The sequence below is a fragment of the Ricinus communis genome, chromosome 1 (genome assembly GCF_019578655.1).
Source record: "Ricinus communis isolate WT05 ecotype wild-type chromosome 1, ASM1957865v1, whole genome shotgun sequence".
Taxonomy (NCBI): domain Eukaryota; kingdom Viridiplantae; phylum Streptophyta; class Magnoliopsida; order Malpighiales; family Euphorbiaceae; genus Ricinus; species Ricinus communis.
This window is the reverse complement of record NC_063256.1, coordinates 9,573,036-9,589,192: the sequence shown is the minus strand read 5'-3', so window position 1 is coordinate 9,589,192 and position 16,157 is coordinate 9,573,036. Positions and strand designations below refer to the sequence as shown.

Here is a 16,157-nt window from a genome sequence, read left to right as displayed (position 1 = left end):
TTTTTCAGTAGAAGAGCACTGTTCAGAATTCAGTATGAAGTGATTAGCAAGGGGACAGCTAACCGCTTTAGCCTTATTCATGTTGAATCTTTGAAGTACTTTCTGAATGTACTTCTCCTATGATAACCATAATTTCTTAGCACCTGTATCTCTGGTTATCTTGATGCCTAGAATTTGCCTTGCCGAGCCCAAGTCTTTCATAGCAAAAGACTTACTCAACTGCTTTTTCAAGTTGTTGATTCTTGAAATATTTGGGGCAACGATCAACATATCATCCACATAGAGCAGATGTATAATAAAATCATCATCAGAGAATTTCTACATGAACACATAATGGTCTGAAGTAGTCTTTTTGTACCCCTGCTCCCCCATAACTGACTCAAACTTCTTATACCATTGCCTCGGTGCCTGTTTCAAGCCGTATAGGCTTTTCTTCAACTTGCAGACATACTGCTCTTTCCCCTTTTCTTCAAAATCCTTTAGTTGCTCCATGTATATCTCTTCCTCCAAATCACCATGAAGGAAGGCAGTCTTTACATTCATCTACTCATTCTCCAGGTCGAGACTTGCTGCTAACCCTAGCACTGTACGAATGGATGTCATTTTCACCACCGGTGAAAATCTCATCAAATTCAATCCCTTTCCTTTGGTTGAATCCCTTGACAACTAGTCTAGCTTTGAATCACGGTTGGAGACCGTGTTCCTCATTCTTTATCCTGAACACCCATTTATTTTTCAAAGTTCTCTTGCCTTTAGGCAACCTCACCAGCTTTGAAAGTATCATTCTCATGCAAAGATCTCATTTAATCTTGCATGGCTTCAATCCATTTCTGCTTGTGTTCATCATCCATAGCTTGTTCAAAGCTTTCGGGTTCTCCCCCGTCAGTTAATAACACATACTGATCTTTAGGATATTTGGTAGATTGTTGTCAAACTCTACCAGATCTCCGTAGAATTGGAGAACCCACATCTGCTAGTGGATGATGATGAACACCATAATCATCAACATTACCTGGTTCAAACTCAATGGGATCATCTTGACCATTTATCTCCGGTTGGTCACGTTCTTCATCTTCAACATGTCTAGGAACTATTGTTGGAGGAATCAATTCCAAGTTTGTTGAATCTCTATCAGATTGCTGAGAAACATTATGAGCCTTTTTAATATCCTCAATGGTCTAATTTTCAACAAACACGGCATCACGGCTTCTGATAAGCCTCTTATGGACTGGATCGTAAAATCTATAGCCAAACTGATCTTAACCATAGCCCACAAACACGCACTCTCGTGTCTTAGCATCAAGTTTGGACCTCTCGTCTTTGGAAATATGCACAAAGGCTTTGCAAGCAAATACTCACGGATGACCATAGGAAGCATCCTTTCCCGTCCATACTCTTTCTAGAGTATCAGACTGTAGAGGGATACATGTTGAAAGGTTGAGCACATAAACTGCTGCTAGTAGAGCTTCATCCCAAAACATCTTAGGCAACTTTGCATGTGAGAGTAAACATCTAACTCTCTACATTAAAGTTCTGTTCATCCTCTCAGCCAAGCCATTCAACTATGGCGTCTGAGAAGATTTTGTTTGATGCCGAATACCATTATTTTTGCAATAAGCATCAAATGGTCCAATGTACTCTCCACCATTGTTTGTACGGATGCTCTTCAGCTTCTTGCCAGTCTGTCCCTCCACCAGAGTTAGAAATTTCTTGAAAACTTCTAACACTTGGTCCTTTGTCTTTAAAGTATACACCCATGTCTTCCTTGAGTGATCATCAATAAAAGTCACAAATTATTGAGCACCACCAAGTGACTTCGGCATTGGTCCACACAAATATGAATGAATCAGATCTAACACATTCTTCATTCTAGAAGGAGGGGAACTTTTGAAAGAAACTTTATTTTGCTTCCTTGCCAGACAATCAGTATATTTCTCCAAATGAACCTGATCCAATCCATGTAACACATTTCTTTTCGTTTATGCCACAACTGAACTATACTATCATTCTCCACTGTATTGACATCATTACGGGAGAGCTTTGCCTATATCATGTATAGTTTTGAATGTTGTTTTCCTCTGGCCACCACCAATGAACCTTTGGTAAGCTTCCATTGGCCATTGAAGAAGGTGTTGTAAAACCCTTCATCATCCAGCTTGCCTGCTGAAATCAAATTCAGGCGCATATCTGGAATATGCCTGACATCCTTCAGGACTAGATGTGTACCTTTTTTGTCTCTAGAAGGACATCACCTTTGCCTATGACTTTTGCAAAATTCTCATTTCCCATTCTTACATCAACAAAATCGCCTGATGTGTAAGATGAGAAGAATTCCTTCAGAGATGTAGCATGAATGGTAGCACCAGTGTCAATCACTCAACTCGTCTCGTGGATTGCAAGATTGACAATATCATCATCATGGACTATGTTGAATTCCCCGACAACATTTGCTTGTTCATCATCACTGCTGTCATCTTTCTTCACATCTTTGCTTTGGTTCCTTTCTCGGTCGTTCTTTAACTTTCGGCAGAATCTTTTAATGTGGCCCTTATTCTTACAGTAATGACACTCAGTATTAGCATATTTGTTTGACTTTCCTCTACTTTTGTTTCTAGGTTTTGGACCCCTAGCTTCACTCCTCCCTCTAGATTCTGCAATGAAGACATATGTATGTGATGAAGAGGAATCTTGTGATCTTCGTCTACTCTCTTCATTCAAGATGCCACTTTTAACAGCTTCTACATTTACTACTTTGTTTGGTGCAGAATTTGTTAGTGAAATCTTCAAAGTCCCCCAAGACTCTGGTAAAGAGGCGAGCACCTCATCGTCAAACTTTATGCTCATACTTGACAACTAATCCATGATCCCTTGAGTTTCATTCAAGTGATCTGCTATAGAAGTACCATCCTGATATTTTATCTGCGTTAATTTTGCCAGATAAAATAGTTTGTTGTTGCCGATTTTCGACGCGTACAACTCCTCAAGCTTCTTCCATAATGTTTGTGCGTGAGTCTCATTACAAATGTGATTGTACACATTATCTTCGACAAATTGTCGAATGAAACCATACACCTGCTCATGCTTGAACGCCCATTCTTCATCCGATTTTTCTTCGAGTTTATTTGTTGTAAACACCGGTAAATGCAACTTCGTCACAAATAGGAGATCCTTCATTTTGTTTCTCCATATGCGGTAATTCGTGCCATTTAAACTAACCATCTTGCTCGTCTTCGCCTCCATATTTTCGACAGATGCCCAACACTTCAAGAAAGAGTAAATATATATATCTAACTTATTTTCTAATGTGGAGGATACACTATCTAGTGGCAACCACAGAGCATACGATAATTAGATATATATAGATACTCAAGGATGACTCTGATACCAATTGTTCGGTGGAACATCGGAATTACTTTGTCAAAAATCAAATTAAGGACTGGCAGAAACTAAATAATAAATGACACCCGAGAATTTTAACATGGTTCACCCTTAATACTGGGTTATGTCCACGGGACAAAATTCGAATAAATCTTCCACTATCAAAATAGCAGGCATACAAAGAGAGTACTTTTACAGAGAAATCTCACCAAAATAATGACACTCAAGTGTTTACCACATACCTGAAATAATTTCACTATTTTTATCTCTCACCTCTCTCACTTCTCGCACCTTTTAAAAAAAATATTTCTCTAGCTTGCATATTAGCGTAAAGCTAATATTTTTGTGTTACCACTTCCTTTATTCATCTCCTTGCTATTTATAAGCAAGGAGCCTCTAAGCTAATTTGCATGAAGGTTACTCCAAATTATATATATATATTATTTTTTAAAAATTAAATAATGTGGGGTCCACTATGTGGAGAGACCGCAGCACATAGTAGATTTTTATGTGATTTAGGTGTATTTCCAGTATTGAATATATGCTAATACTAGAAATATATAATTTATGGAAAAATATTTTAAGTAGACTCATTTTATCAGTTTTTTAGAAACAAAATCAATTATATAGTTTGAATGGGATATTATTTATTAGGTACCTTATTTATATTTATAATAAACAAGTCTGTCAATGAAATAGCTAATACATAATATTGTGCATTATTATATAATTGGTTTTATGTACGCATGATATATGACGTAAATTAGGATAACTAAAAGATTATATAACAAACAAAAATAAAAGGTAGGCGTGAAATTATTGTGGCCCTAACTCAATGAGTTTGCTTTTCTTTCTTAAACTTGGTTAGAGTTCAATTCTGAATCCTTTCTAAAATGGAGTTATCTTTACTACTAAGTTAAGACATGAGTTAATAGTGAGATTCTATTCGTATTGCACCCTAAAGTTTTCCTTAAGCTTTGCTGTATAATTTAGGCCAATTGGCCTAAAGAATCCAAATGCTTGCGAGTTTTGATAAAATTGGCTTCTTTTTTTTTATTTTGAAAAATTTAACTAAAATTAAAAAAAAAAGATGATAAATTTAATCCAAAATCAATATTGGTCAAAATTAAATAAAATGTCACAAGCCCTAGCATAAAATGATGGTAATAATTAAAAAAAAATATAGATTCCACTTTACACACCTCACTGACACATCACCTGATACTAATTAAAGTTGTTTAGCTATCCTAACCTAAGTTACTTTACTAGATTGATACACTAATGCACTAAATTACCTCATCAAATTATACTAATACACTAAATTATTTTATGTGATGTGTCAATGAAATATAAAGTGAGATTCACATTTTCTAAAAACTATTGCAAGCATTTACGCTATATGCTATACATATATGATATGCTATTTAATTTTAACCAGCATCGGTTTTGGATTAAATTTACTAAACTTTTTTTAAAATTTTAGCTAAATTTGCAAAAATTAAAAGAATTGTTCATTTTATCAAAGGCCGAAAACGTTTGAATTCTTTTTTAGGCCAATAGGGCCATAATATATTGAATATAGTTTCGGAAATAAAGTCTATGGCACTATATAAAGCACGAGTCCAAATAAATGGTCTAACAATAAAAATAATTTAAAAACAAAAAAAAAATTATCGGCTAGTAGTTAATTGGAGAGATATGGATTCGAAATGGAAGGAGATAAAATTTGGCATGCGGGTTTTGTAGTCCAAGTCAAATGAAAGGGCATCAACAGAAATTCGATTTCTTTCATATTTATGATGAATGTTCAAAATACAGAAGTAAATGTCCATCTTGATCCCGTGTCATTTTTTGATGGTCTGAACTCCTTCCAAATGTGTTGATGCCATGTGTCCCAGAATCAAACAGTACAAGACTTCCAAATTAATTTCCAGATTTTATCTAATATTATCAAATCTTCAAGCTCTCACTGTGTATTGTACATTCCAAGTATAGGTACTAATCCTATCACTCTCACCTATTCAACTGCTTCTGCTTCTGCTTCAAGCTTAACTTTTACTGGTTTTTCAACTTTCAAAGTCGGGTTTTTTTCTTTTAGAATTTTTCTTTTTAATTTTTAGTGTTAAATTGCTATTAAAATAAATAATAATACGAATCCAATTTCAGGCCTTAAAATGTTCAGAATATGTTTTATCGAGTCTTTAAACTTCAGTTATATTGCATTAAGTCCTTCAACTTTCATGTCTTGTATTTAGATGCTAGTATTTTGTAAATTTACTGAAAATGTCTACAAAGTTTGTTCCATTCTATATTATTATTATTATTATTATTATTATTATTATTATTATTTTCTGATTTATATAAAAAATATCTTTATTTTATTATGAAATAAATTTTATTTTAATACAGACTCACATAAAAATATTTTTCTAAATTTGTAAAATGTGACACCTCACTACTTTAATTAACTTAAAATTCATTAAACTAACAGATTACTAACAAAAGAATTATTACGTGACTTATAAAAAAAATGCATGAAAATATATATTTTTAAAAACTAGATGACGTAAGGGCAAATTTTGTTGAACTTCATAGGCAATTATCTCAGATTTAATTAACATTTTAAACGAAAAAAAAGGAAGAAAAGTTTTATCTAGGCCCTTAAATTTTCACAGATTACTTTACTAAAGCCCCTAAATATAATTTTTCATTGTATTGCATTTAATATTTGTACTTTTATTTATAAAAACAATAAGCTTATTTCACTGGGCTACTAAAACAGAATACACATCTTGTGAATAAAATTATGTTAGCATGAACAAAACAATTATTTATGAAATAATATTTAGGTAAGTTATTCATGAAAAATGATTTAAATAATTTACAAAATAAGGTTTCGTGTTGCATTAAGTTATTTTTTATTCCCAAAATCAAGCATTTATTTTAAATTAGGAACCATCATCTCCAATATGTAAAATATTCACAAGATAATATTTATCTATTTTCTAATTAGTGTATTTATTTATAATAATGCGCTTTTAACAGTACGTGCATTTCACTTTTGTTGGCGCTGTCAAATATAACCTTACCAGTATAAATAAAATAAAAAGATTTAATGCAACATAAATAAAAACTTATAGACTTAATAAAAATAAAATAGGAAAATTCTTTAGTTTAAAATGACATTTTTCTTTCTTTCAAACAACATTAGTCAAATTTGTGGATTAGATGCAATATAATTAAGTATTTAGAAGCTTAATGCGATTAGTTGAAACTGGAAGGCTGAATAAAATAAAAGAAAAATATCTCTATCTTTTTTAATTTTTATTGTTGTTAAAACATAAAATATATAGTTTTTATAAATTTTCTCCAGTTTACGGTTTTGGTTTTTTTATTTTTGTTGTTTCTGGATAAAACAATCGAAAAAAAATTAAAAAAAAGAACCGCACCTTAAATTTATTTTTAAAAGCTAGAAGAACAGTAATTTTTTTAAGAAAAGGTTTTTATCCAATAAAAACGATATATTTTATTGATTTTAAAACATTTTTTAAAAGTTTCATAAAAAAAAACTGTGAAAATCTAAGAACTTGAAAATGGATTCATCCGAAAGAACAAACTTCAAGAAATAAAAATAAGGCAAGTAAGAAGTATATTTGCAATATTCTAATTATAAAACAAGCTATCGTCTACAATCTCAGCTGTATTTTTCACAAACTTCATTGATGTTTAAAGAAGAATATGGAATAGTTGAGTCAATTCACCCTATAATTTTGCTTCAAATTATATGCCATCACATGCGAAAGAGGAGAAATCAAATATTGCACAATTATTAAGTGAGAATTTCATTGTATTCTTGCTTTTAATTCTTTAATCCAGATATTGTCAGCTGATTGTGGGAGTTATTGGGCCTCATGGGATTTATCATAACAGCTTTTAGTTTAATCGGGTCGGGTCGGATGACCCAATTGACTGCCAATTGCTTCCTCGGAGCAAACAAGACCGAATTCAGTTTTTCGTTAACCGAAAGTTTTGAGAGTCCCACTTTCAAGTCCCGCTCTTTTTCTTTTGCCCCTTCAATCCATGTCAAGATGCACCACAACTATCAAACAGCTCATTCATTATTCAATTTTTGTATTTTCATTGAAAATCCCAAAACCAAACCCAAGACCACTCGGCATAAGATTCAGTCTATGTTCTTCTTTGTCATCGTCGTCATCAAATCAACTAGAGAGCATTCTCCTGGTGGCATTTCTAAATAAGGCACTTTCCGAGTCCGGCGTTCGAAATCTAGACCCAGATTTTATCCCTCTGTCAGAGCCTCTTATCCTTCAAATTCTACGCCAAAATTCTCTTGATGCCTCCAAGAAAATTGAGTTTTTCAAATGGTGTTCTTTCAGCCATAATTACAAACACTCTGCGTGCGTTTACTCCCATATGTTTCGCACTGTTTGTAATGCTGGGTACTTTGAGGAGGTTCGCAGCTTGTTAAATTCAATGAAGGATGATTGTGCTATTGTTGGTACTGGGACTTTTAAGTTTTTGTTAGACACGTTTATTAATTTGGGTAACTTTGATTTTGCACTTGAGCTTCTTGATGTCATGGAAGAGTTAGGTACTAATTTGAACCCTCACATGTATGACTCTGTTCTTGTGGCATTGACTAGGAAAAACCAGATAGGTTTGGCCTTGTCCATCTTCTTTAAGCTCCTCGAAACCTCCAACGATATTGATATTGGTGTTTCAGTACCTGGTTCGGTTGCATGTAACACATTGTTGGTTGCGCTTAGAAAGGCAGACATGAGGGTTGAATTCAAAAAAGTTTTTGACAAACTAAAGGGAATGGGGTTTGAGTTGGATACATGGGGTTACAATATTTGTATTCATGCATTTGGTTGTTGGAGCGATCTAGGTACTGCATTAAGGCTTTTCAAAGAGATGAAGGAAAAGAGTAAGGGATTTGGATCATGTTGTCCTGATTTGTGCACTTATAATAGCCTGATTCGTTTGCTATGCTTTTCTGGAAAGGTGAAGGATGCTTTGGTTGTGTATGAGGAACTAAAAATATCTGGTCATGAGCCTGATGCCTTTACATATCGAATAATTATTGAGGGGTGTTCTAAGTCATACCGAATGAATGATGCGACAAAGATTTTTAGTGAGATGCAATACAATGGGTTCGTCCCAGATACTACTGTGTACAATTCTCTTCTAGATGGCATGTTCAAGGCAAGGAAAGTTACAGAAGCATGCCAGTTGTTTGAGAAGATGGTTCAAGATGGAGTTAGGGCCTCATCCTGGACATATAATATTTTGATTGATGGGTTGTGTAAGAATGGTAGATCTGCAGCTGGTTATAGTTTATTTTGTGACCTGAAGAAGAAGGGAAAGTTTGTGGATGCAATTACTTATAGCATTATTGTGCTTCTACTTTGTAGGGAAGGTCAACTCAAGGAAGCCCTGTCCTTGGTAGAAGAAATGGAGGAGAGAGGCTTTGTTGTTGACTTAGTTACTATAACATCACTCTTGATTGCATTTCATAAACAAGGTAGGTGGGATTGGACAGAAAAGTTAATGAAGCACGTAAGGGATGGCAATCTAGTTCCAAATGTTCTCAACTGGCAGGCGGATATGGAGGCTTCATTGAAAAATCCACGGAGCAGAAGAAAGGACTATACACCAATGTTTCTATCTAATGGCAGCCTTAGTGAGATAATTAATATAATTAGGTACCCAGACTTAAAGAATCACGGTTTAGATGATAATGCAGTTGAGCATGGGGACAATATATCAGCTGAAACTGATCAATGGTCTTCGTCCCCATACATGGATCATTTGGCTAATCAAGTGAAGTCTACTGACAATTGTTCTCAGTCATTTTCACTGGCTAGAGGACAAAGAGTTCAAGCAAAGGGGGTAGAATCTTTTGATATTGATATGGTTAATACCTTCTTATCCATATTTTTGGCAAAGGGAAAGTTGAGTGTAGCGTGCAAGTTGTTTGAGATATTCAGTGACATGGGTGTGAACCCTGTGAGTTACACTTACAATTCTATCATGAGTTCTTTTGTCAAGAAAGGCTATTTCAGTGAGGCGTGGGATGTCCTTAATCAAATGGGTGAAAAAGTTTGCCCATCAGACATAGCAACGTATAACTTGATAATTCAAGGGCTGGGGAAGATGGGAAGGGCAGATCTAGCTAGTTCCGTTCTAGATAAGCTAATGAAGCAAGGCGGTTACCTGGACATAGTGATGTACAACACGCTGATTAATGCACTTGGGAAGGCTGGCAGGATTGATGAAGTCAGAAAGCTTTTCGAACAGATGAAAACTAGTGGAATAAACCCTGATGTGGTCACATATAATACTCTGATTGAAGTTCATACCAAAGCAGGTCGACTGAAAGACGCATATAAATTCTTAAAAATGATGTTGGATGCAGGCTGCTTGCCAAACCATGTCACTGACACAACGTTGGACTTCCTGGCAAAAGAGATAGAGAAGCAAAGGTACCAGAAGGCATCAATTTTACACCAAAAAGATGATTTCTCTTGAGGTATAATCAGCTCATGAGGTTAATTGAAGAATTCTCAAACAGTATTTCAGGAGAATGTGTTACATGGGGTACAATTTTCATAGCTCAATCCTACGTTTCCCCATTAAATCCCGGTACTGCTATTTATCATCAGAACACATAATGGGAAAGACTGGGGACCGAGATCACTATTCTTAGCCATCTTAGAACAGATTCGCATAGAAAGGAGCCTTCAATGGTTTCATTGCATGTTTCAGATGCATGGATGATGTCCCACTCTGCCAAAGGTATCATCCTGCAAAAAGATCAACCAAGTACTTTCAATGTCCTATAGTTCGATTATTGTCATTCAGGAGAGATTCCACCATCAACTTGAATACTAATCCTGCAATGCAGCCCCTGTATATTAGCATCGCTAACAAACTCAAGGAGTTTGAAATTGAGTTCTTTGTTAAGAAAAGTATAGGTTACCATTTTCCTTTTAAGATTTGCTTGAATTTTCTTCATGGAGATCAGAATTTTGCTTGATTCATCTAAATCGTCAAAGCAAATTTAAGAAGAAGCTTGATATGATCTTGCTGCAAAGCAATTCTTACTTGGAAAATAAAGCTGTTATTAGGTTAAACCAATTCCAACTGAAATTATGGAGTTTACAATTGGAGATTTAACAATATTATGGTTGAATGACGAGTTCAATACAAATAAAAAACCAGAAAAAAGAATCACGATGCAGTTACTATTAATCAAGAATTTCTATTACAAAAGAATCTCTCTCACACAATCCCTAACACTACAAAGCGCAGAACAACGGACAACAGCATAAGAACACAATCTCTGTCCAATTAAAATTAGAAAAGGCCGAAGAGTAAAGAAAAACCGAGCAAGATGAGCCAAAGAATATGGACCAAAAGAAGCGCCTGGCGAGGAAGAGAAGCGCTGCCTCCATTTCCCATGTCACAGGCCCCTATTTTAGCAACAGTGGTACCGCTACACAAAGCATCATCACATCCACACCAATAAGTCCGCCCATCAACACCACAAACAGGATCTGCACGGAAACAATTGATTGGGCATGAAGCTGGCGCGGTGACTCCTTTGCAAACGTCGCCGTTCCCTTTGCTGGTGATTTGCTCAATCAACATTCCATTTTCAGGCTTCGATTGGGCTTCGACGGGCCAACAGAGACCAATTAGGGCAAGTAAGAGACATAATGGTGCCAGTATAGGCACCGATCGCGCCATAAATTGGAAGTTAGGTTAGCCAAAACAAACCCTAACCCTAACTTTGGGGAAGGAAGGGTGGGGCTTGGATGATTCTAGTAAACGAATCGAAATCAAAGGGTTTGGGAGAAGTAAGCAGGAAATCAGACAATCTACGAATTGATAGGGATGGTTGTTGGATGCGTGTAAAAGAGTGACAATAACATTAGAACAAAAAGCAAAACAAAGAGAAACAGTTGAACGGTAAAAAAATATTTTATTTTCAAAGACCCATTCCTCGCCACTCATTTATGTTGTTGCTTTATTCCTGTCTAAACGGGAGAAAAAAAAGTCTCCAATATTTATTTTCAAAGAAAAAGTATAATTTATTATGAAAGACATTTTTTTTTTTCAAAAAGCAAAAAACTTACTGGACCCCCAAAATTCACAGGTTTGTGTAATTAATTGAGTCCTAAAACTTCATTTTAGTTCAATTAAGTCCCCAATTTTTAGTTTTTTAAGCTTTTCTCTATAGGTCTGGTCACATTTTGTGAATTGACAGTTTCGATTCACACTTGTCAGTTCACAGCTCCATGACACATGAAACAGGCTATTTTCGGTTCACTGCTTCGGTTCAGCCGGTTTCAACAGTGTAAAAAAGTGTTAGAAAATTTAAGTGATGATATAGAAACTAAAATATAAAAAATAATATTAATAAAAAATAAGACAGTATTAAAAAGATTAATGTGAAAGATATCTGTAGATAATAGATAAATTATATATGTATATAGTAATTCTAAAAGGAAATAATAATTTTTAGAGAAAAATAACTCTAAATAATATATAATTATAGATAGATATTTAAAAAATATAATAAATCATTCTAAAAAGATGATAAATAAATTATAGATTTTTAGAATAAAAATTTTATAATTTTTCTCAAATTGAAATTAAAATTACTGATTTTAGTTTTAAGTGAATACGAATAGCTCTTGAATTGGTCTCATTCAGTTTCGAGTTTAACCGTTTTCAATTTCAATATTTATCGGTTCAATTCTAATTTGGTTTCGATTTCAAATCAACCAATATTCTGGCCGGTTCTTTTCATATGGACACCATTAATTATAATAACAAAAAACCATAATAAATAAATAAAAATTAAAAAAGGATCTATTTTTTTAAAACATTTCCAAGCACCAGCACATAAATACCGCTACTCAAATTCGATAGATAGATTTTTGCCATGTCTATTATTACTCGCAACTTTTCTTTTTCCTGATTTTGTTTTTTATTCCAATTAACTCCACCACCACACAAGCCTCTCAAAATCAATTTTTAAGTCCAGTTTGAATATTTCTTCCTCAAAAGAATAAACACAACACCAAATGAAATTTCTATATTTATTTAAATAAATATATATTTTATTTAAAACGAATTTTACAGGTATTATTTAATATATTATATATAAAAATTTATTTAGAAATAGATTTTATTTAAAAATTATTTGTAATTTTAAAAAATAACATAGTGTATTAAAAAGTGATAGCACATTACGTTTCTTAACTAAAAGATAGATAGAATTAATTTAATTAATTGAATAAATTATATTTGATTAGCATATAGTTGGATTATATTTTAAACAAAGAAATAAAATGTGCTTCTTCTCTTTTTTTAGTATAATAATAATAATAGAAAACCCAATAGCACATAAAATGTATGCATGAATTTAAGCAATAATTAAACATTAACGTGCTCAAGATTTTGCTTCGAGGTTTAAGTACCGACAGAGAGTCGGAGTAATTTTCTTTAATAATGAATCAAGGAGATAGAAATTCTTATAAAAGAAGATGGAGCCTACTCAATAGCAACAATGAATCATTAGTTTATTCACTTTATTAACCAACATACATTGCCTTCACGTATTAGCTGACCAACTTGATTTTTTGTACACAAGAGAAGACAGTGAAGAAACACATAGCAAACAGAAGAAAACAAGTGCAAAAGGCCACTGGTTGGGTTGGGGTTTGGGTTGGGACGGTACCCCAATTAGCAAGCCTCTAACTTCACAACTGGAACACCAGCACAAGCAGCGTCAGGACAGCCGCACCAGTAGGTCACACCGTTAGCACCACAGACAGGGTCAGGGCGGAAACAGTTGATAGGGCCTGCGCATGACGGAGGAGGTTCGGATCCTGGACACAGATTCTGTGCTTGTACCCCATTGGTCAATAACAGAACACAGGTTGCCACAACCACAATCATGCACAATAGAGTTCTTTTCTTGAAGCTGGTTGTCATTGTGCAGTCGGCCAAGCCAAAATTAATGACAAAGATCTATCGACAATGGGAAGTGTGGTAGATGAACAGAAAGGTAGATGTTTAAATAAACGGCGAAAATCTACTCAAGGGGCATGTATAGTCAAGGATAAGGATGACGGAGAGGCTGCTTTTCTTGACCGAGATCCTTTTCTTGTCCAACAATTAATCCACGGCTATTGTGTTCTAACGCAGCTAGGGCTAACGTAATACAAGTAACCTATTGAACTTGTTCAGAATCCACCTACCTGTAGCAATTGATAATCATATTAGACCTTTTCCCTTTCTTGATAATATATATATACATATATTATATTAATTTATGAGATCTAAAATTCTTTTGATATGTATGTTTAATTTTTTATGCTTGAGATTTTTTGTTTTGACACATGTATGTACTTTTAACATATGAGATTCAAATTTATATGTAATTTTTTATAGTTTCTTTTATTCATTTATTGATTAATAAATCACATTTCTAATTAAATACTCATTCTAATCCTAAATATAACATTAATAATAAATTAGTTTTCTAAGTAGATAATAATTATTCTAAAAATAGCATATTAGTTATATTTTAATACTATATTAATTGACAAATTAATTTTCTAATTAGATAATGATTCTGATTATTTTCACCAATAAATTAATTTTTATTTATATAATAATTTCTAATTTAAAAAAATAATAATATCAATTATATTGATAATATTAATTTATATAATATTAGAATTAATAAATAAATATTTTAAAAATAATTTTTATATTATTATACTAATAAAATTTTAAAAAATGAAAGACATTTAAAAATAATATATTTGCTAATATTTTTTAAAATATTATAAATCAATATTAAATATTAAATAATTAATTAAATTGTATTTATAAATTTAATTTTATGATTAAAATAATAATAACGGCCGTCCAATGCACGAATAAATAACTAATAAATTAATAAATTGACTTTTGGCTAGCTATTAATAATTTTTCTTCTTGGGACTTAGTCAAAATAAATATATATTCTTTGACAAATATAAATTGACCGAAAGATATGGCTTATTGTGGGTAGCCAAACCAATGCAAGGCAACAAGAAAGATATGGCTCAATGTCTTCAAAATGGGGCGGAGGGGATGTTTTATTTATATGCCAAAATCGCTTATTTATCTTTCGGGGAGTGGCTCTCTTAATATGTTCGCTTTTTTTTTTTTTTCCCCTTTAGGTAGATGACATTTCATATGGATCATATTTATTTTTGAAGAAAAAATAAGAAGAAAAACTACTTCCTTTTTAGTATGAAACGCAACAATAAAAGTTTTAGATTTCTTATAATATGAACATTATAAATAATTGAGTTACTTTATATGTCATAGTTATTATAATTTTTTTTTTTATAATTTTTGTTTTCGTTAATGATAAATATTATTAAATATTTTGATTATTAAACAGAAATAACTATATGTTAATTGATATATAGATCTAATTACATTAGTTTTTTTTGAAAAAAAATTCCATATAATATTAAAGAAAAATCAAATAGTTGAACCAGTTAATAAAGTGGTCTCCATCTAATGTGAACTCAGAAAAAGAAGTAAAGAAAATATAAATTTATAAAAGTGACTCCCATTTATTCATTCGTATTTCGTACTTGATGTGATTCAAAAAATTTCGATTTATTCATATGAGATATATTCTTGATAAACCTGCAAAAGACATCAACTTATGGTGCCCAGGCTTTTTGCTTGGAGAACGACCTGACGATCAAGGTAATATTGGGAAAAAGATGATAGTATAATTGATTAAAATATATAAAAATGACTTCCCTTTGAGTTGCATCCCCTCTTCCTATTTATAATGGAGGTTTAAAGGATAAATACATGGAAAATAATCTTTATGACAAGATAAGATAATGAGATGGAGGTTACCTATCTTTTAAGAAGTGATAGAGGAGATGAGTAGTTTTGTCTTTACCACTTGCCAGGGCTGATTTTTCTTAACAGGTATGTATCGCATGTCACCCAAAAGTTCTAAGTTAAAGGCTTAGAATATGGAAATCTATCAAAGTTAGGGTTTAGTTGTACATCACCTTAATGATGTTAAACTTATGTTGTTTGAAGAGTTGAAATGGTTATGAAATCTATATAATAGAGCTGATAATGAAGATCTATATTGCAGAAATCTAGATAGAAAATCTATATCGCAAAAGTCTACGTGTGAGATTTATATTAGGAAAATCTATATTAGGAAGATCTGTACAGAAAGATCTATATTAGAGAGATTTGCTAGGAAGATCTATACTGGAAAGATCTGTACGAAAGATCTACATTAGGGAGATTTGTATGGAAGAGTTATTGATAAGCACCTTGAATGACAGAGACATGATCTCTTATTTTTCAAGAAGTGAAGAACACGGTGCTTAATTATGATAACTGATGGAGATTATGGGTTGTGATATGTGGGGAATCGCATAGCTTCTCGGGCAATCTCGTATTTCTTTGTCTGATTCCATACTCTTTGGTGATCTAGTAATTCTCTCTCTGATCTTGTAGCTCTTCTAGGTAATTTATTAATCTTATAGGTAACCTTAATTCTTTGGCCAATCTCATAGCTCTTTTATGTGATATCTTTAGGCAAGTATGTGTTGCAAATTTCCCTTCCATAAGTTTCGAATTAAACACTCGGATGATACTTGATGCAAATCCTTTTCAGAATTTTCTTTAGAAATCTTATCGAA

The 16,157-nt window shown here is 32.9% G+C and overlaps 2 protein-coding genes across 2 annotated transcripts; one reads left to right on the top strand and one right to left on the bottom strand.

The window, feature by feature from the left end:
* The first annotated feature begins 7,376 nt into the window (after positions 1–7,376).
* On the top strand, positions 7,377–10,395 carry LOC8270796 (pentatricopeptide repeat-containing protein At4g01570). Its single transcript, XM_015716964.3, has one exon. The coding sequence runs from the start codon at positions 7,459–7,461 to the stop codon at positions 9,928–9,930; it is 2,472 nt and encodes an 823-aa protein (XP_015572450.1). The 5' UTR covers positions 7,377–7,458; the 3' UTR covers positions 9,931–10,395.
* A 229-nt stretch (positions 10,396–10,624) lies between these two features.
* On the bottom strand, positions 10,625–11,429 carry LOC8270797. Its single transcript, XM_002515079.4, has one exon. The coding sequence runs from the start codon at positions 11,149–11,151 to the stop codon at positions 10,759–10,761; it is 393 nt and encodes a 130-aa protein (XP_002515125.1). The 5' UTR covers positions 11,152–11,429; the 3' UTR covers positions 10,625–10,758.
* Positions 11,430–16,157: the final 4,728 nt, after the last annotated feature.